Source organism: Podarcis erhardii, assembly GCF_964252035.2.
Source record: "Podarcis erhardii genome assembly, chromosome: 8".
NCBI classification, from domain to species: Eukaryota; Metazoa; Chordata; class Lepidosauria; order Squamata; family Lacertidae; genus Podarcis; species Podarcis erhardii.
In genome coordinates, this window is record NC_138499.1 from 86,494,518 (window position 1) to 86,516,715 (window position 22,198).

At 44.1% G+C, this 22,198-nt stretch overlaps 1 protein-coding gene across 1 annotated transcript in view; it reads left to right on the forward strand.

The window, feature by feature from the left end:
* The window catches only part of ALOX5 (arachidonate 5-lipoxygenase), a 34,550-nt gene that overhangs the window by 871 nt on the left and 11,481 nt on the right, over positions 1-22,198 (forward strand). Inside the window, exons 2-9 of the mRNA XM_081872735.1 lie at positions 7,899-8,097; positions 9,148-9,229; positions 11,295-11,417; positions 12,983-13,089; positions 16,226-16,398; positions 19,398-19,544; positions 19,623-19,826; positions 21,052-21,138. Coding sequence (XP_081728861.1) covers positions 7,899-8,097; positions 9,148-9,229; positions 11,295-11,417; positions 12,983-13,089; positions 16,226-16,398; positions 19,398-19,544; positions 19,623-19,826; positions 21,052-21,138 — 1,122 coding nt within the window. The remainder of the gene's footprint in view (positions 1-7,898; positions 8,098-9,147; positions 9,230-11,294; positions 11,418-12,982; positions 13,090-16,225; positions 16,399-19,397; positions 19,545-19,622; positions 19,827-21,051; positions 21,139-22,198) is intronic.

Below are 22,198 nucleotides of genomic sequence, written 5' to 3' on the forward strand. Positions count from 1 at the left end.
CGGCGCTCATCTCGCTTCATTGGCCGAGGGAGCCGGCATTTGTCCGCAGACAACTTTTCTGAGTCATGTGGCCAGCACGACTAAGCCGCTTCTGGCAAACCAGAGCAGCGCACGGAAACACCGTTTACCTTCCCGCCAGAGTGGTACCTATTTATCTACTTGCACCTTGACGTGCTTTTGAACTGCTAGGTTGGCAGGAGCAGGGACTGAGCAATGGGATCTCACCCCGTCGCGGGGATTCGAACCACAGACCTTCTGATCAGCACGTCCTAGGCTCAGTGGTTGAACCCACAGCGCCACCCACACAATTTCCCACAAAAAAAAGGGAAGGTTGACAGCTATGGCCCCATCAACCATAGGGCTAGCAGGCATGCAGCTTCCTTCCCAAGCCTCCAGGGAGGAGAGCGATCCCTGAAGAGGCTTGGGAAAAGGTCTACAACTCTGGGAAACGGGGGTCGCCTGAGGGATCTTTGCACCACAGTGCCAGATATGCTTAAGACGGCCCTGGCGGGGAGCTTAAAAAACCATAGTCGAGGACTGCTGTGGTTGCTCTGTCTCAGTCTAGTGGGGTCTGGCAGAAGCTCTCCAGGGGCTCAGTCTGGGTGGGTTCAGTCCAAGTCTAGATTTGGGCTCATGGGGTGGCAGAATCCGAGACCAGGGAGAAGAGTCGGTAGAAGAAGATTGGAAGAAATTTAAAGACTATTTACAGAAACATTGTAAAATTAAGGAATGTTAGAAGGATGCGGGAATGAAGTTATGTGGTTATAGAATTAGGTAAAATTGGATTATGAATAGGTGAGAATGTAAAGTTACAATATATAAAGATAAATTATTAAGATAAAAGCAAAAATGGAAAGGATTTGCTGAAACTGCTAATTGAATTAGAATACAAAAAAGGGAGGTGTGAGGAGGTCAGGGAAACAAGTAAATGAAAGACAAGACATGGAAAGATTTAAATGTTTTTAATTGTTTTTGTTTTTCTGTATTTTGTATTTTTCTTATTTTCTTTTTCTTTTTCATTTTTGTAACATTTTTGAAACTTTAATAAATATTATTTTTTTTTTAAAAAAAAATAGATTTGGGCTCATGGGGTGGCTGCTCCGACCGCGCCCCTTGCTCCCTGCCACCGCACACAGCCACACAACCTCCTCTGCCCACAGCAATGAGTGTTACCAGGAAGTTTCAGCTTCCTTGCCCACGAAGGAGGGCAACTTTACGATATTGGCAAGGACAGCGGCAGCTGACTGTCGGGCTGAGCCTTGAGCGTGCAGCTGAGCCAGAGCGGAGCCTCCCTCTGCCTGCCATCCAGGGGCGAGATGGGGAGAAGGAGACTTTGGGGTTGCTTTGCAGGGCGACCTGCTCCCTCTGCCTGCTGCACCCTCTTTCTCTTAACAACACACAGGTAACAGCAGCCACCTTTTTTCAGACACTGCAGCTGGGTGCTGACCCCAAAAACCTCAAGGTCCAAAAGGTGTGCAAGTGACCAGAATCAGATGGCTCCTAAAGGGAACTTTTCCTCTGTTTGCCTTCTCTTTGTGGGTGGCCACCCGGAGAGAAGGGCAGGGAACGTAAGCAGAGACTCTTTTGGAGAAAAGCCACAGCTTCCACCTGCTCGCAAGATCTCCTTTCTGCTGATCACAAAGGCGGCATGCTGCACACCTCTTCCATCCTAAGAGCTTCTTTCCCCAGGGGCAAAACGAGACTTCATTCCACTTGGGTCAAAGACCCAGTGTGGTGCACACATACGGCAAGGTGGCCTCTTTCTTCCCGCAGTGTCATCCTTGGTTTCCTCTTTTGCATAGACTCTTTGGGTTCCATCACCACAGCTCTTGCTTCCTCTGAAGTCATTCAAATTTGTGGTGGGTCCTTTCAATAACAGAACAAGCCTTATGAGCTGCTGTGTGCCAAATACTCGATAAGAGCAGCAGATATGGAAAGTCTGAAAGGGAAATTTACTTGTAAACCTAATTCTGATCATAATTACAGTGGTAACTCAGGTTACATATGCTTCAGGTTACAGACTCTGCTAACCCAGAAATAATACCTCAGGTTAAGAACTTTGCTTCAGGATGAGAATAGAAATCGTGGTCCGGTGGTGCGGCGGCAGCAGGAGGCCCCATTAGCTAAAGTGGTGCTTCAGGTTAAGAACAGTTTCAGGTTAAGAACGGAGCTCCAGAACAAATTAAGTACTTAACCTGAGGTACCACTGTAGAAGGTTATCAAGAGTGTACTAGACTCCACTGTATATATGTGGTTTGTTTGGAAAAGTCAGAATAGTGGGGTCATGCGGGACTAAATCATTAAAAGACAATAAGAAAGAAAGAAAGAAAGAAAGAAAGAAAGAAGGAAGGAAGGAAGGAAGGAAGGAAGGAAAGAAAGAAAGAAAGAAAGAAAGAAAGAAAGAAAGAAAGAAAGAAAGAAAGAAAGAAAGAAAGATCAGCATGGCTCCCCTTCTGGAACAGGCGTGCTGGAAGTACATCCAGTGGACACATGTCTTCAGACTTAGTTCTGCTTCTTAATGTCTGCTTTTGTTCTTTTTCCTGTATAGATTCTTTCACAAATAATGTTGCACAATCTCTTAGTTCCGCATCTCATTTAGTTTACTATCCTTCCCAGGGAGTTGTTTTGAAACTTAAAAAATAGTTGTTGCAGGACTTTTTGCTTATTGCAGCAAAAAGAGATCCAGAGATCTATTTCTCACTCTGTGACCATTAATATCTAATATCTCTGCCAAGTTACAGTGTTATATTCGTAGGGCAAGAATTGTTTCTGGAGGAATAACATACTCACTTGGTGTGCAGGTGAGTCCGTGGACCAATGAGGCCTGTTCACGGCTTCTTTTCTTTGCCCCACCCCCCAAAAAATCACAAACCCAGATAGCATTACTGAATGTTTTTGAATGGCAAGTAGTCTGTCATCATTACAACCAGAACCATTCCAGAATTAAGCACTAAAGGGAAGATTATTAAAATTAGAAACAGTATATTATCACATCCTACATAGGAAGTCTATTGCAAGACAGAAGTTCTTAATGTGAAAATAAGAGTTTCAGAAGGGAAAGCAAAAGTGATAATCCTATTATCTTTCTCAGGTCTTTCCTTATTCATACCAATCATCCCATTTACTTCTGCTTCTCAAGTGTACAGGAAAATAAATTCATTGTAGTCCTGGAAGTTTTTGCTCATTCTTATTGTGGCTTCGTATGCTTTCCTGAGGGACGCAGGTGGCGCTGTGGGTTAAACCACAGAGACTAGGACTTGCCGATCAGAAAGTCAGTGGTTCGAATCCCCGTGATGGGGTGAGCTCCCGTTGCTCGGTCCCTGCTCCTGCCAACCTAGCAGTTCGAAAGCACATCAAAGTGGAAGTAGATAAATAGGTACTGCTCCGGCGGGAAGGTAAACGGCGTTTCCGTGCGCTGCTCTGGTTTGCCAGAAGCGGCTTAGTCATGCTGGCCACATGACCCGGAAGCTGTAGGCTGGCTCCCTCGGCCAATAAAGCAAGATGAGCGCCACAACCCCAGAGTCAGTCACGACTGGACCTAATGGTCAGGGGTCCCTTTACCTTATGCTTTCCTGATGCTTGAAAAATTCTTGTACGACAACCTATCTATGTTATTGTTACCTGTGCCTCAAAATAGTATGTTTAAATGATGGAATATACTTAGCTCGATTCAATGTCATTCTTTTTTCCATCTATGCTCTGCCCATTTTACTTGTTTTTAGCTTAAGCAAATTTCTGCCAGTGTCAGAACTTTCCCCTAGTCCAAAGGCAACAGTGAGGGGAGGGGAGTATATGATGCACATAATATGATGCTCAACCATTCCTCATAAGACTTGGTTTCCAGACCCTTGATCATCTTGGTTGCCCTCGTCTGCACAGGTTCCAGCTTGTCAATATTCTTCTTCAACTGTGGCGCTCAGAACGGGTCACAGGATTCCAGGTGTTTTCTGACCAAGGCAGAATAGAGTGGTACTATTACTTCCCTTGGGACGTAGGTTAAACCACAGAGCCTAGGGCTTGCCAATCAGAAGGTTGGCGGTTTGAATCCCCGCGACGGGGTGAACTCCTGTTGTTCGGTCCCTGCTCCTGCCCACCTAGCAGTTCAAAAGCACATCAAAGTGTAAGTAGATAAATAGGTGTCGCTCCAGCAGGAAGGTAAATGGTGTTTCCATGCGCTGCTCTGGTTCACCAGAAGCGGCTTAGTCATGCTGGCCACATGACCCAGAAGCTGTACGCCGGCTCCCTAGGCCAATAAAGCAAGATGAGTGCCGCAACCCCAGAGTCGGTCACGACTGGACCTAATGGTCAGGGGTCCCTTTACCTTTACCTTGATTACTTTACCCTTGATCTGGACACTAGATTTCTGTTGATGCAGCCTAGAATATCCCTAGCTTTTTTGCTGCTGCATCACACTGTGGACTCATGTTAAGCTTATGGTCCACCAAGACCCTTAGATCCTTTTCACATGTACTGCTAGTAAGCCAGGTGGCCCTATCCTATATTTGTGCAGCTGTCATCTTTACCTGCAGCACACCTGGTGTCACATATGATCTTGTGGGGCAGGTGTGTGTGGCTTGGGTAAAATGGCCTCACAGGTCATATTAGGATCCCTGGTGGGCCTATTATGGCTCAAGGACCAAAGGTTTTCAGTGCTTGACATAAATGCAGGAGAGGGAATATTTTGGGGTATCAATACAATGTCAGGTAGTTCATTGTTCCACTAACTCAAAAATAATGGCAGATGTCAAAGGAAAGAGCTCAACCATGACCTAAAGGTCACTTATCTTATTTTGAAACTTGAAAGAAAAACTTAAAACTTAAAAGAAAACTTCTTTTGCAGCGGGGCAGGAAAGATGCCAAATAAAATATTATTCAGAGAGCAGGCCTGAGATTTACAATAAAATGCATTGCTATATAATGTTTTCTTTGTTAATTCTGATTTATCACCCTGTCAAAAATCTATAAATATAGAGATGTTTATACAGACATCAGATTCAGTCCATCAGAGCCTCCTGGGCTTTTAGGTTAGGAAACTCATTATTGCTGTGTGTCTGTGGGACATGTCAGACATATCATTATGGGTAAAAGTTTAAGAAAACATTTGGAATATTATTTGCTTGTGACAATCAGTAAATTGTGGCTTCACCCAGACTTATCTTGCTAATGTGTAAATATTGTTTGATTATGAAGATTTGCACTATATCTATATTCCACCTTCATTTCAAGAAATACGTTTTCTGAAGTCTTTTTGATTGAAAACGTTTTGTTGGAGTAGCTCCTTTCAGAAGACACAGTGCCTAGTTAACTGGTACCTAAGTGTTTTCGAAATACCAGTATGATAGTCTCCTAAGGGAGGTTGAAACATAACATTACAGTGAAGATAATTTGGTATAGTTTGGCATTACGTGACTCCCCACACACACCATGCTGGGTAACAATTGCACCATTGTTGGGATTAATCCAATGCCTTTGCATATAAACAAAGTACTGGGATCACAGGTCGATTGTCTTAGCTTTACAGGGAATGAAACTGTAAGCTATCCCCCATCATATCAGAAGTAATATGCACTTTGTGTTTTATGTTCTCAGCAGGAAAACCTAGTTTCAGGTAATATTTTTTGACCATCTGGATTCATCTTGGATCCATAGTATTTGCATATCTATGTTCATTATTTTTCACAGTAAGAGGGCCACCCCTACTTGTTTCCATGAAAGCTTTACGTCACAGAATTATCTTTATCATCTGCTAATCACCAGACAAAAGGAAGCAGGCCTGGCCTTGGTTAAGAAAAGAGCTATCAGTTAAGGCTGATGGTTTAAGCAGCAGCCAGTAGTTCATCTTCTGGGATAAATAAAGAAAACTCTCCAATCTGCAGGCGCTGTTGTCTAGGAATGCATTTGCCATGTGGATGCAGTACCCAAAAGCGTTTTCGCAATTATCACTAAAAGTGCCTTTGAGACATTCATGTGACTCTGTTTTTATGTGTGAATATTCTGGAACAATACAACCTTTAGAATGCATCTGAAGGCAGCACTGTATAGGGAGATTTTTAATGTTTACTGTTTTAATATGTTTTTATATATGTGGGAAGCCTTACAGAGTTGCTGGGGCAACCCAGGAAGATGGATAGGGTACAAATACAACAACAACAACAACAACAACAACAACAACAACAACTATTATTATTATTATTATTATTATTATTATTATTATTATTAACACAATACTTTTTTGTGAATCAGCTTGTGATCTTCAGATGAAGGATGGTATACAAATAGAATAAATTAAAAGAAATAAAATAAACTGAATAAAATAATTAAAAAGCTGGGAGCTGGGGATAAGAGGAAAAGAAAAGGATCTAGCTCTCTATGGGAATGGAACAGGCTTGAAGAAGAGAAAAATTGAATAGCCTCCTGAGTATCCAAAAAGGGAAATAGTATGAGGATCTATGATGTGGTCAGTTATAAGAAATAAACTTCCTGATTGGCATTAGCTCTGACAAAGGAAGTCGATTACTTTAATGGCAATGCTGGACAGAACAGAAAAGCTAGACAAACTACCCAGAAGGAGCATGATGTGTCCCCCACCAGAGGTACTGCCCCTTAACACCCCCCCCACACACACACCCCAGAGACATAATTTATTTATTTACTGCAGTAGGGGGTCTGATGGAGCTGTACTCCTCCCTTGATGGGACGCAGGTGGCGCTGTAGTCTAAACCACTGAGCCTCTTGGGCTTGCCAATCGGAAGGTCGGTGGTTCGACAGCTCCTGCCAACCTAGCAGTTCGTAAGCACACCTGTGCAAGTAGATAAATAGGTACCGCTGTGGTGGGAAGGTAAATGACATTTCTGTGCATTCTGGCACTCATCACGGTGTCCTGTTGCGCCAGAAGCAGTTTAGTCATGCTGGCCACATGACTCAGAAAGCTGTCTGTGGACAAACGCTGGCTCCCTCGGCCTGAAAGCGAGATGAGTGCCACACTCCATAGTTGCCTTTGACTGGATGTAACAGTCCAGGGGTCCTATGTCTTTACCTTTTATCCTCCTCCCTTGCTGATATCAGTGGTAGTTCTGGCTGTCTTGCCCTCCTTGAAAGCAAGATCAAACCCAAGAGCAGATCAGGTGAAAATGTTGAGCACAAGGGAAAGCAGCACCAGTCACTTAGTTTTTCCTTAAGACAGCGGCCTTGACAGCAGTTGGACTCCTCAATGTTTGTATTGGATGTAGGAGAGGTTCCAGGGACTCATTAGGCTTGCACTAATTTTGTGGCCCATGTGTAAGTTGAATCACATGTGTGACAGCTGCAATGGGTGGAAATTTGGCTTAATCCACTGTAGCTTTCTCTGTAATTTTGCAGCGATACAGCGCTCGTTGCTAAAAGCCTAGATCAGGCTTCCTCAACCTCGGCCCTCCAGATGTTTTTGGCCTACAGCTCCCATGATCCCTAGCTAGCAGGACCAGTGGTCAGGGATGATGGTAATTGTAGTCTCAAAACATCTGGAGGGCAGAGGTTGAGGAAGCCTGGCCTAGGCAGTCAATGTAGTGCTCTCCAGATGTTGTCAGACTAGAGCTCATAGCATCCCTTTCCATTGGCTTTGCTGGCTGGAGTTGGCAGTCCAGCAACAGGAGGGCCCCACATGAGCTATGTGGCTCAGAGTAGTAGCAAAATAGGCACATAACCCTCAGCTTGTTCAGAGTTCCAGGTGAACTGAGCTCCTTGGTACAGGGGCTCACCAAAGACATGTCAAGAGCCGTCATAGCATGGAACGGCCCTAACTATCGTAATTATGCTGTTTAGTGATGATCAAATAACATCTTTCAGATGTGGCTGCCCTTAGACTCATAGACACTCAGTGTTTTCCAACAGATCAGAGCCTCTGAATTTCTTTCTTCTAGATTGATACTTACGATGTGACAGTAACTGAAGACCTCGGGGAGATCCAGCTGATAAAAATTGAGAAACGGAAGTACTGGTTTCCTGATGACTGGTACTTGAAGTATGTCACCGTGAAAACACCCATGGGTGACTACTTAGAGTTTCCTTGTTACAGATGGATTACAGATGACAAAGAGGTGGTACTCCGAGACGGACGAGGTGAGTGCTTTGCAGTGTCCTTGACTAAGAGCACTAGGCAAAGCCAGAGAACCTCTTTACTTAGTTCCTAACTTTACATATTTGTTGTATTACTCCAAGGTATTCAGACAAGAGATATGACTCATCACCTTCAATGTGTATATCAGATTGTTCTGTTCAGTCTAGAAAAGTTGCTAAGTAGCTCCTTTGCTATGATAGTCCACCAGATCACATGCAAGCACTTATGGAAAATAGTTTATATCTGCTGTATTACATTTCTGTCGGCCACAACTACAATAATATTATTTATTCTTTAGCGATTGCTAATTCACAAAACAGTAGTTGAGAATGTGCCACTACAGTGATATGGACTTTAAGCAGAATAACATAACATAAGCAAAATAAGAAACTTATCTCCATTTGGTCGCCTAGAGCTCCAGGAACCAACAACAGAGCCAACTGGCTAGCACACAACACCCAACCAGTCAGGGCTTACATCAAAGCTCAAATTTATATACTTCAGACCCTTAGTGGCTGAGTGCTGCCAGGCCTGATATCTAAATCTTCCACCCTGTTCCAGAAGTCATTATTGGGATGGTGTGGCCACATCCTGTTGACACTGATATCTGAAACACAAACAGTAAATCAAGATAATAAGCAAAGCAAAAACCCTTGCCAACACGTATGGAGAAATAATTGGACAAACCAACTGGACTTCCAGAAGGGTGATCTGTTTCCTCCTTCAGCTGTCTCTACTCATCATCGGGGGTGGCCCTTGACAAATGAAGCCCAAAGAAATGTGACCATTGGCTGAAAAAACTTGCCCACCCCAGCCCAGAAGATTAAGAGTTTGAGACAGGAAGGAACATATAGAGGAAGAACAGGCAGAGAGGAAGGTGCACATGGCGAACTGCAAAGATGAGAGAGCTTGAAGTTCGTAATGACTGGCAAATAATCAGCTGCATTCTTGGCCTTTAGCTTATTAGTAGGAAGGAGAGAACTGTGCTTGCCCTTTGTACAAAGCTGTTGGTGCATTTTTCAGTCTGCATATCTTTTCATCACCTTCCACAGCCAAGCTTTCTGCGGATGACAAGACTCAAGTCCTTAAGCATCACAGACGCAAAGAGCTGGAGGATCGTCAGAAGATGTATCGGTCAGTTTCCTAAAACTTCCTATTTAGCGCTATAATTTTTCTATAGTACCCTGAAGTTGTGATCAAGGAGACCTAGCTTCAATTTTACTATATACACAAATACCTACAAGCTGTGGCTCTCAAACGTCTCTCAGTGTGCTGGTCCCGGGGGGAGGTTACCATGGGGCTGTTGGAATTCAGGCTCGGTCAGAGGTATGTGCCTATCTCTCCAGGCACCGGCTGAATTCTTTGACCTCCCTCCGGCGACTCCCGGCAGGAAAAACAACACGAGGTCCGTTCCGGCGATTTTCCTCAGGCTGTGAGAAAAACACACCAACTGCTTCTCCTCCTCCCTGCATATCCCCAGGGAGGGGAATAAGACTCAGACAGAAATGTAACTACATTTCTTTTATTCCTGTCTTTAGCAGTCATACAGTATAAGATGTCTGCTCTCTTCAACAAACAGAGAGAAACTCCAAACTCCACCCATGTACATCCTGTACAGGTCATATGACACACACTGAGCTCATATCCTGTGCTCAATAAGGATGATGGACTGCCCCTTTGTTTCCATGGCAGCAGTCACACACATCCTGTCTGGCTTTGCAGCCACTAGCAGCTGATTGAGCTGTTAGAGCCTTTGCTTGCTGCAGCATTGCTGCTTTAGAATAACAGGGGCGAGGTCCAGGACCTGGGTCGAGGGTCGGGAGACTGTCCTCCACGGGTGAAGCGGGGTCCAAAGCGAGGAGCTGGGCAAGGACAGGAACTCTGGAGGAACAGGACTGGGTGCTGGCCGAAACAGCTCTTCAGCGATGTTGCTCCCGCAACCTGGGACCGGGCTGACTGGCCTTTATCTTCTCTGAGGCCAGGGGCGGTCCCGGCCCCCAGGTGACCCGCCTCTCCTGGCCTTAAGGCGAGCACTCCTCCTGGGAGAAACCAGTTCCCTCCGCCTCTCTGCCCTGAGCCTCTGCAGCTCAGGAGAGGCTGGAGGGTTACTGGACCCAGGGGGAGACTCACCTTCCCCTGACAGGGCTGGGAGAGGCGCACCTGTAGGCAATGCGTCCTCAATCGCCTCCGGAGCCAGAGTGGATTCACCTGGTGCCTGCTCCTGAGGATCCGGCACAGGTGCAGGCGCTTCAGAATCAAGGCCCTGCCCCAGTTCAGCCGGCCCTGGAGGCGGGGACTCCTGTGCAGGCTCGGATTCCTCCGGTTCAGCCTCTGAATCGGATTCCCAGGCCATCACACTCAGACAATGCTTGGACAATGCTTGCATATTCCATAGAGACTTAGAGCCACACACAGCCATCACTTCTGGCTCCAATTTTAAAACAAATGGAACTGCTACATAAAGTACAAGGCATTCTGCATGTTGCACATATGCTGAGTTCATTAGGCAAGCATTAGTTTCTACTAGTCGGCTGAGAAGTCCAGTCCCAGCAATAATACAGCAATTTATCAACACATAGGTTGTCTGGAATTTTTCCGCAAACGCTGGACTCTTGCAGTAATGGGGTGAAAGTTCTCTGATTAAAAATGAATCAAATTCATATGAGTTTCAATTACATCAGTTTTCTGATCTAGGTCAAAGTAAAGCTTTGTCTTCTGCACTAGTGAGATAGAGAAAACATGGTGTACTCATGACCCAAGAAACGTTGATTAGTTGCAAAGCCTGAAAGGGGAGCGTTCATACATCTTTTTAAACCAGAGAATAGAGTGCAATGAAAAGTCTTTTGCGTATTACATATATGCAGGGACTAAAAATTATGGCTGGGTTTGGTAGCAAAAGACACATCTAGGCATGCTCAGGTACCCAGAGGCACTATTCCACACCCAAAGATAGCTTGCCCAGTTCAAAAACAACACCACCACCCCAGTTGTTGACTAAGGTATATGCAGGAAACAACTAAAAGCTGTGTGATCATTTCTGACTATCTGGTGGGCAGTAGCAGATGGGAAGAGAGTTGCCACTGTCCTTGCTGCCGAATGGATTGGACAGAGGAAGGGACCATGGCAAGGTTGTGTTTCCTGTCCTAGCTTGCCCTCAAATGGAGAAGCTGCCTTTTGAGTTATTTTCATTTTTAACCAGGTGGGCAGAATGGCACCCAGGCTTTCCCCTGAACATAGATGCCAAATCTCACAAGGAATTGCCTCGAAACATCCAGTTTGACAGCGAGAAAGGCGTCGACTTTGTTTTGAATTATACTAAAGCGTGAGTATTATGGTGGCTCTCATTATTTGGTAGCCATATTCTGGATTGGTCAGGGATAATGGGGGAAAGGACAAAATTGATTAAAGGACAATTTAAACATATATTTTAACCACGTAACACTTTAAATGACGATGCAAAACAGCACATGATTCCATTTTGAACATAAAATTTCAGTAATCAGAACAATGGTAACAAACATAATACTTATGACTATACTTCATAAATGTTACCTTTACAGTACAACCCAAATAATTAATAAAATGATACTAACACTATCAACATATTCTAATTTTATCTACCCAACCCCTGTCTTCTCACAGTATAGCTAAATTTGTAAAATTACAGTAGCCAGTTCTAATATAGTCTCAGTTGCTTTAAAAATATATATATCTTTTGTATGGAGGCTTTGCCTGTCTGTCCAAATACTGTCTCAATTATTGCTGTATTTATTTATTTAAAAGCATTTAAAAAACCACATAATTTTTTTCAAAGATGTCTTGCTCACTTCTTTATAATGGCATTGTTGAGTTTGGATCCCAATCCACAAATCTTTTCACTTAGCAGTAAGTTGCATGCGCAGGAATACATGCAAGGGTGAACTGGAAGTAGAGTTGTGTGGAAATGACTCCTTAAAGTTCTCCACTTTGTTAATGGGCAGAGAAATTGGTGGCCAGTTCACCAAATTTCTCCAAGGGGAGTAGCAGTTCTCCAACAGTTTCTCAGTGGTCGGGCTCACAGCACTGCCAGTGCTATAAATACAGTTTTTCCTAAGGTTTGTTGTTGCTGCTGCTGCTACTGCAGTGCCAGCTGTGTTTTCATCCAGTCCAATTAGTTTAACACGGTCATAGACGGTATTTGCCTTTTTTAAATCCTCCACGATGCCTTGGACTTGGCGTTCCAGAGAATCATGATGGAGAAATAGCAGCTACCATTAAAAATGGTGGATAATGTTCAGCAAAAAAATTGCAACTCAACCTTGTTTTTCTAGGAGAATTAGAAAAAGAAAAATCTTAGATATATACCGTATTTTTTGCTCTATAAGACTCACTTTTTCCCTCCTAAAAAGTAAGGGGAAATGTGTGTGTGTCTTATGGAGTGAATGCAGGCTGCGCAGCTATCCCAGAAGCCAGAACAGCAAGAGGGATTGCTGCTTTCACTGCGCAGCGATCCGTCTTGCTGTTCTGGCTTCTGAGATTCAGAATATTTTTTTTCTTGTTTTCCTCCTCCCAAAACTAGGTGCGTCTTGTGGTCTGGTGCGTCTTATAGAGCGAAAAATACGGTACTCAGTAAAATGTCTCCTGAGAAATTTTGTTGTTGTTCTTTGGAAGGTAACATAAGATGATTTAGAAGTGGTGCCAGTGTCCAATATGTTTTAAAACACTGGTACCATTTCGCTTGTGAGATTTAGTTCCTAGATTTATTCCCCTTCATTTACTCTACGTCCTTCATTTCTGAACATTTCATACAGAAGTAAAGAAGTTGTGGGAAAAGTAAAATGTACAAGGAAAGAAATGAAACAAAAAAGATAACAGCCAATGACCTCACAGAATTTTTGGTTTTTTTAGGATGGAAAATCTCTATGTTAATCGTTTCATGCACATGTTCCAATCTTCCTGGAGTGACTTTGCAGATTTTGAGAAGATCTTTGTCAGAATAAGCAATACCATTTCTGGTAAGATCGATTGCAGTTGTTGACACCTGCATCACAAGATGAATTAATCTTTATGTTGTTGACCAAAATTTAAGTTTGGACGCCATTTAGTAATTTTCCAGCTAAAAACCTTTGGGATATGTGTTAGGCCAATAATTATTGGAATTTATGTACCCAGCACAAGTTGAAGGACACTCAAGAAACTAAAGGTAAGTAAGGTAAATTTATTAATTTAATTACAGCATCAGCTTATGCTGTACTGTAATAATGGCACACTAAAGGCAATGTGTGTTACAAGGTAAACCCTGTAAACGTGTATCTCAGGAGCCAAATCATGGCGTGATAAGCCTGTAGAAACCGAGTTTTCATTTTCACCATAGCAGGGAAGCCTTGAGAGGCCACAGTAAACCAATAAGCTTTTGGAAAAGAGGTATAAAACAGGCCACCCGTCCCTAATAGTTTTCCACAGTAGAGACCTAGCTACTGGGGAAAGTCGAGTTAGAATCAGCAAAGTCTACTTAGCTTTCACCTCAAAGTCAGTGTAACTTTTAGTTTTCAGGGGAGGAAAGAGCAGCAAGCCGAGCAAAAAAAAAGGAAGTATTTGCTGAAAGCTTCAGTTTTTCGTGCAGTTTTCAAAACCAGAGTGCAAATTGCAGCTGAAAACTGTGGGGTAACTTGCTCTTGTCTTGATTTAAGAACAGAGCAGGCCTGACTTAAGGTTGTTAAGAGCACCTTGAAAGGATAGTCCTCCATGCAAGTCTTAGCCAGGGGTGAAACTGCCAATGTCAGTTTCTCTCAGTTTTTCATCTTTGCAACCTTGAACTCAGTTCTGAACACTTGAATTTACATTCTTGTACACATTACCGTATTTTTTGCCCCATAGGATGCACTGCCCCATAAGACGCACCTAGTTTTTTGGGGGTGGGGGAAATAAAGGGGGAAAAAATATTTTCCCCCAGGCGCGGGGCTGGGGTGGGGGAAGCCCGAGCTTCCCCCGACCCCAGCCCCCAGAACGGGCACAGGAGGCTTGTGGACACCTTCCCGAAGCACGGGGCGTCCTCCGGAGGGCACCCCGTGCTTCAGGATGCAGGCTGCCGCCCCAAGTCTCGCGAGCCCGCTGGACCTCCCACCGGGCTTGCAAGGCTTGCGGATAGCTTCCTGAAGCCTGGAGAGCGAGAGGGGTCGGTGTGCACCGATGCCTCTCGCTCTCCAGGCTTCAGCGAAAGCCTGCATTCGCCCCATAGGACGCACACACATTTCCCCTTCATTTTTGCAGGGGGGAAAGTGCATCCTATAGGGCGAAAAATACGGTACTTGGTTGGAAATCTGGACGGCAATATTCTGAGACATGTGGATTTTCTGAAGGAAGACGACATGTTGGCTCTCCTATTGTTTTGCAAAATGCAAATTAGGTAGGGTCAGCTGTCCCCGATCGAATTTCTCCCCCATCCTTACTTTCAGCTCTGCATAAGACCACTTCTCAACTACCGTATTTTTTGCTCCATAAGATGCACTTTTTCCCTCCTAAAAAGTAAGGGGAAATGTGTGTGCGTCTTATGGAGCGAATGCAGGCGGGAGGCTCCTGAGCAGAGCCTCCTGCCTGCATTCACATCTGGGATGCATACAGGCTCTGCTCAGCACTTCCTTGTAAGGGCTCCCTTTTGTCCTTCATCCTGCTTTGCTGGGAAGCCAGCAGAACAAGAGGTGTTGCACAGCTATCGCTCTTGCTCTGCTGGCTTCTCAGCGAAGGGGGAGGAGGGACGGAAGGGTTTAAAGCAAGAAAAGTGAGCGCCGCTTACATGCTCTGCACAGAATATTTTTTTCTTGCTTTCCCCCTCTAAAAACTAGGTGCCTCTTATGGTCAGGTGTGTCTTATGGAGCGAAAAATACGGTAGTCAGTTTCAAAAAGCTTTTAAAGGCAGTCCTAGAGGGCTTCAACTGCCCCATAGCCTCTGCATCATCCCCACTTAATCACCACCCAGTATCCACTCCCTTGACCAGGCATAGGCAAACTCGCTCCTCCATATGTTTTGGGACTACAATTCCCATCATCCCTGAACACTGGTCCTGTTAGCTAGGGATGAAGGGAGCTGTAGTCCCAAAACATCTGAAGGGCCGGGTTTGCCTATGCCTACCCTTGACCATAGGTAGGCAAACTAAGGCCCGGGGCCTGGATCCGGCCCAATCGCCTTCTAAATCCGGCCCGCAGACTGTCTGGGAATCAGCGTGTTTTTACATGAGTAGAATGTGTCCTTTTATTTAAAATGCATCTCTGGGTTACTTGTGGGGCATAGGAATTTGTTCATTTCCCCCCCCCCAAAAAAAAATATAGTCTGGTCCCCCACAAGGTCTGAGGGACAGCGGACCGGCCCCCTGCTGAAAAAGTCTGCTGATCCCTGCCCTTGACAAACATCCCCATTCTCACAGCACTAAATGGACCTCAGTCCATCTGCCATGCCATTCCTGCTTACCAGAATTTGGCAAGCTCAATAGTTTGACTTCTTGTTCTACTTGGTTCCATCAGCAATTAGACAGGGCTATATATGTAGAAAGGGACGCAGGCGGCGCTGTGGGTAAAACCTCAGTGCCTAGGACTTGCCGATCGTATGGTCGGCGGTTCGAATCCCCGCGGCGGGGTGAGCTCCCGTCTTTCGGTCCCAGCTCCTGCCCACCTAGCAGTTCGAAAGCACTTCTAAGTGCAAGTAGATAAATAGGTACTGCTTTATAGAGGGAAGGTAAACGGCCTTTCCGTGTGCTGCGCTGGTGCTGGCTCGCCAGAGCAGCTTCGTCACGCTGGCCACGTGACCCGGAAGTGTCTGCGGACAGCGCTGGCCCCCAGCCTCTTGAGTGAGATGGGCGCACAACCCTAGAGTCGGACACGACTGACCCGTACGGGCAGGGGTACCTTTACCTTTACCTATATATGTAGAACAATTTAGCAAAAGAGCCCATTATGTGTATGTATGCCCTTTATGTAACAATATTTTAATATCCAGTAATCTCAGTCTCTCCCAGCACCTCTAATGAAGACTGCATGTGTGCTGGGCATATTATGTTGTTAAATAAATTTACCCTGAGCCTCAATTTCAGGCTCTGCCTTCCTTTTCTCTGTTTGTTTTTTTATTTTATTTTATTTTGGTCTTTTTTCTCCTGGTAGAGTATGTGATGCAGCATTGGCAAGAAGATTTTATGTTTGGATACCAGTTCCTGAATGGGTGCAATCCTGTACTGATCCAAAAATGCACAGAGTTACCAAAGAAATTTCCTGTGACTACGGAAATGGTTGAATGCAGTTTGGAGAGAAATCTGACTCTGGAAGAGGAAATAAAGGTATAAACATAGAATGGATTTATTTCAGTGTTATAATACTCATCAGTTTAAAAGCTTTTCAGGAAATGTATAGAAGCAGATTGCATTCTTTGGGAAAGGTGTGCTTTGTTATCCAAACAGAAGATTTGCAGTTTGAACACTGAGTTGAAATTCAGGGAATCAGTTTGTATGTAAAGTACATAATTTGAAGGCAACATTCAGGTCATGATAGGGAATGCCTACTATGGATTGCACTTTTTAATTCTGAACACTTTGATTAAATTATAACACCTCTTCCTTGCCTCCATGGGAATGATGTTCCTGGGAGCCACTGGGAACAAGTTATCCTTCCTCCGATGATCACATAAAGCGTGTTCTCCTTCATGGAGAGCACGTGTTGCGGTGGGGGGCCGCCAGGACACTCCAAAGTTGGGGGGCGGGCTAATTGATCGTTGGCCACTGATGCGATTGGGGCTTCCCTTGTTGTTGGGAAGAAGTTAATGTTGCCATTTATTGATTGACAGCCAGAAATAGTAAAACTCCTTGCACGAGGCTAGGGCTTCCTCTTTTCGCCCGTGCATCGGATTGCCCGTCCCTCCCTCCCTAGAATAGGGTTGTTTGCTTTGACCTTGCTATGCCTGTCATGGGGTCGTCTGCTTTGGAGTGGGGGCCTGGTAGGAATTTTGTCCATCTGGCTGATTGGCTGGGGCCATTTGGTTTTTGCCTACTGCGTAGCAAATCGTCACAACTTGTAAGGTTCGCGGTTAGGCATTGGTTTATGGTTTGGTTGGTTGAGGGGCATGGATTGGCTGTGCCTGCCCCTCTAATGCTGCTGCTGCAAGGGATTCCGTTGAAGGAATTGGGAGCTAACTATTGCTTGCCCACTCTGTCAAGGAGGCTCGGGCCATAGCAATGAGCTCCTGGTTGCATTTGGGGTGAGGGCAGGTTCCCTGCTCCACGTAACCCCCAAGTGTATTCCCCCATTCTGACTTTCGCATTGTGCGGAATGTCAGTCTGTCCCCCATGGTGGGGGCAGATAGTCGCAACCAATGCCTATGCAACCACTCACAAATTTGTATTTTAATAAAGTTGTGGCCAAAATTATGCCAAAAATCTTAAACAAAAATTTCTGTGTGATGTGTGAGTTATTGGGGTGGACCTGGGGACCTTGACACGCAAATAAAAAGATTACTAAACCTATTAACACATTGTTATATTATATTTATTTTAAAGCAATAACATCTGCCCACCCCCATTGTCTGACTTGTCTTTAAGACAGGAAGCTTCTTGAGGGCAGACCACCTGTCTCTTTTTGTAAAACTCTGTGAGATGCATGCCTAGTCTGAGACATCTAACAGACTTTGGAGGCAAGGTCTGCAGGAATCAAAAACTTAGGATACAGTGGGTCTCCATTAAGTCCCTGACCCTGGCTCAGCCAAAGATAATTTGCTCATCCTGGTTCCACTGAGGCTCAGCCAGTCTTGGCTTCTGGGACGTCAACAAGGCCAGTGTTAATCCCCCATGTGGCCAGCATGACTACGCCGCTTCTGGCGAACCAGAGCTGCACACGGAAACACCGTTTACCTTCCTGCCAGAGTGGTACCTATTTTTCTACTTGCACTTTGACGTGCTTCCGAACTGCTAAGTTGGCAGGAGCAGCGACCGAGCAATGGGAGCTCACCCCGTCGTGGGGATTCGAACCACCGACCTTCTGATCGGCAAGTCCTAGGCTCTGTGGTTTACCCCACAGCGCCACCCACATCTCCATTGGCATTAAGTCCCTGACGCTGGCTCAGCCAAAGATAATTTGCTCATCCTGGTTCCACTGAGGCTCAGCCAGTCTTGGCTTCTGGGACGTCAACAAGACCAGTGTTAATCCCCCAAAAGGGATGTCCTGCAGGGAGACTTAGGCTGGATCTCAACCCTGTCCACCTCAGCCGTATGACCTAGCAACCCAGTGTAAAGGTAAAGGGACCCCTGACCATTAGGTCCAGTCGTGACCGACTCTGGGGTTGCAGCGCTCATCTCGTTTTACTGGCCGAGGGAGCTGGCATACAACTTCTGAGTCATGTGGCCAGCATGACTAAGCCGCTTCTGGCGAACCAGAGCAGCACACGGAAATGCTGTTTACCTTCCCACCAGAGTGGTACCTATTTATCTACTTGCACTTCGTGCTTTCGAACTGCAGGGACCGAGTAGCGGGAGCAGGGACCGAGTAGCGGGAGCTCACCCCGTTGCAGGGATTCGAACCACCGACCTTCTGATCGACAAGTCCTAGGCTCTGTGGTTTTTGGATCCGGTGTAACTTTACTCTGGCTTAACCTGTTTGCTTTAAGCCAGTTTCTTGGGCATAGGATTGCTACCCTAAGAATTTAGTACATTCTCAGGGACGAAAATCTGAAGCTCCTAAAAAGAGGCTTAAAGGACACACATGACAACACATTTATGCTATGTAAGTTGCAACATTGTGATGTTATGTTGGTCACAAGTAATCTTGCATGTAAAACATACTTCAGTTAATATCTCACCACATTTCCTTAATGCTAAGAACCTCACAAGATGAGGATGTAGCTAAAACATAGATGTTTCTTTTCATTTGTTGTGGGGAGAGTTTGTATTTTTATGACTAATGTAACATGCTCAAGAGCATACATCATACTGCCTTTAAGCTCATTTAATTTTGTTCCTAACATAAAATTTCTTGTCATTTCACCAAATGAGAAAGTAAAGCTATCAATAACCTATTCTCTAGTTTCTTGGAGAATAGATAATTTTAACTGAACTTGGGGGGGGGGGAATAGAGAAATTCTGAGTCATCTTGTATGTCACACTTCTGGTTGTTTATTCCAGTTTCAAAATAATGTTGCCATATGAAACTCTTGAAAATTATATTTAGAATGATATAGAACATGTTAGCGGTGTCCAAAAATGAAAGCTGAGTCTGTAGGTTGGCATTTTCATGGAATAACCCATTAATCAAAGTAAACAGGTGTGCATGTTTTCTTTCATTTTTCCTACAGCAAGGGAATATTTTCATAGTGGATTATGAACTTCTGGATGGTGTTGAAGGCAATAAGACTGACCCCTGCACTGTGCAATATCTGTCTGCTCCAGTCTGCTTATTATATAAAAATTTAGAGAAGAAGATTGTCCCTATTGCAATCCAGGTAATCTATGCTTTACCCACTAAAATAATAATCTTTCATTATTGAAAGAATTGTTAATTATTTTGTTACACTTTCCAGATAAAACAAGCTCCTGAGCCAGGGAATCCTATTTTCCTGCCATCAGATGCAAAGTATGACTGGTTATTGGCCAAAATTTGGGTACGTTCTTCTGATTTCCACATCCATCAGACTGTTACTCACCTCCTTCGGACTCACTTAATTTCTGAAGTGTTTGGAGTAGCCATGTTCCGGCAACTGCCTTCCGTCCATCCTCTCTTTAAGGTGGGTTACTTGGGTGCTAGGAAGGTGTGCATATCAGACATAATTGTTTTGTTTCTGCAAGATCTGCAGTTTTCTGTTAAATGTATTGTTAATAAAAGTAATATTTGGTATTGTGCAGATGAGAGAGCCACTGTATATTTAAGGCAGATAAGGCAAACAGCATTCTATCATTATAAGACTGGAACATGTATATATATATTATTCAATATATATATTATATTATTATTCAAGATAATTTGTCCCAGCTCTATGAAATGTGGCAAGAAAAAATTACCTCTTCTGAATTGTAAAATAGCTCATTTTTAAAACATTCCACTAAGAAAAAGCTAAGATAACACAGTTAAACAGTCTTCTTAAGTGCAGTGGTGTGTTTTTTTTAAAAAAAAAACTTGGCCATTTTAATTTTCTTTGAGCCATTTTAATTTGACCAGTATTAGATAAATAAAGCACGCAAATAGTGTCTTCAAGTGGCAAATTGTCTACGATGATTTGTGTCTGAAGCTGGAAGTAACGTGCAGGATGAAGATGGATTAATGGTTCATACCTTGTTAAAGAGTGCGCCCTGAGGTGCCCTTGGACAACAACACTATGTATAGTTGGTCTGAATTATGTGCATCTGTAAGCCTTTTCTAAACTGCCCAAATTGACACATCAATATCTTTGTATTATTTTGCTGGAGAACCCTATTTAACCTTCAATTCTGGTGCAGTGCAGTCCAACGTGTTTGAATACTACCTACATGTTGAACGCCTTTTGGCAGTATAAAGTGCATGTTTCTCATACTGCAGATCAGATACCTAGCAGCATCTATCAAATTGTAAAGGACTATGCTTTGAAACTGTCTGCAGTTCATACACATAATTTATATTAAAGCTGTAGTTCCTTATTTGAAAGCAAGTTGTTTTGGGAACCCATCATATTCCATTGTTAACACTGAATGAATATTTCATTCTTATCCATAGCTGTCAACTGTCCCTTATTTGGCGGGACAGTCCCTTATCCCAGCGCCATGTCCCGCTGCTGTCCCTTATTGATGAGGCTTCATTTGGCTGCTGGCTGGGCTTTCTGCCTTTGGCTCAGAGGGGCTCAGAAGTTGAACATACCTGTGCCTGGAAAATCCCTTATTTTGGCTGCTGCTCCCTTAATTTCGAGGCTGCTGGTCCCTTATTTTCAAATCTGTAAGTTGACAGCTATGTTCTTATCTACTTTCTCTTGTGGTTTACAGCTCCTGGTATCCCATGTGCGGTTTACAATAGCCATCAACACTAAAGCCCGAGAACAGCTTATCTGTGAATATGGCCTTTTTGACAAGGTGAGAGAGCCTTGATTTCATAAGTTTGTACCTCAAGGAAGTGTCTTTCACATAGTTCTTTCAATGACTTTTCTCCATAAAATAAAATTTAAAAAATTCCTTCCAGTAGCACCTTAGAGACCAACTAAGTTTGTTCTTGGTATGAGCTTTCGTGTACATGCACACCTCTTCAGATACACTGAAACAGAAGTCACCAGACCCTTATATATAATAAGAGGGTGGTGGGAATGGGTGATTGACTGATAGGTGTGGCAAACCTGTTGACTGTTAACAACTGCAATTGGTCTTACAGGAAAAAGCAAGAGATGAGATGGCTAAGAATAGCTTTATCATGTCTAATGAGATAAGATAAAGCTATTTTTAGCCATATCACCCCTTCCTTTTTCCTGTAAGATCAATATTTTATTCAAAAGTAAGCTCCACTATATTCCGTTCCGTGGATTTTACTCTGAAATACAGTACAAGTTGTAAAGGGGCTTCTTATCAGTAAAGAGATGCCCATGTTGAAGCAGATATGAGCAGCTAAAATAGCAAGGCCGAATAGCAAGGGCAGACAACATGCAGCTGACACAATGCTGGCAGAAGAGACAGCACAGAACTCAAAATAGGGGCTTGGAATTATTACAAAGCTAGAGCAGACTGTGAAATAATCAAGTAAACCCAAGCCAGTGCACCAAAGAGAAAAACCCACAGGGTCTGACCTAAAGAAAACCCCCCTCACAAGCCCTCTAAGCATAGCTGTCAACCTTCCCTTTTTTTGCGGGAAATTCCCTTATTCCAGCGCAGTTTCCCACTGCTTCCTGCTGCTATCCCGGATTGTTAGATATCCCGTAGACTCTCCCCGGGACAGGTGAGGCTGCTGATCCCTTATTTTCGAGGCTGCTGATCCCTTATTTTCAAATCTGTGTCAAACAGCCATGCCTTTTACATGAAGGAAAATCTCCCCAAAGTAATTTTATTTGGAGTCAAGCTAATTGCATACTTTCCAGTCTCCAGTTACTGTAACACTTGGCTTCTTTAAAACAAGCGAACATATACCATTACAAATACGGATTTGCAG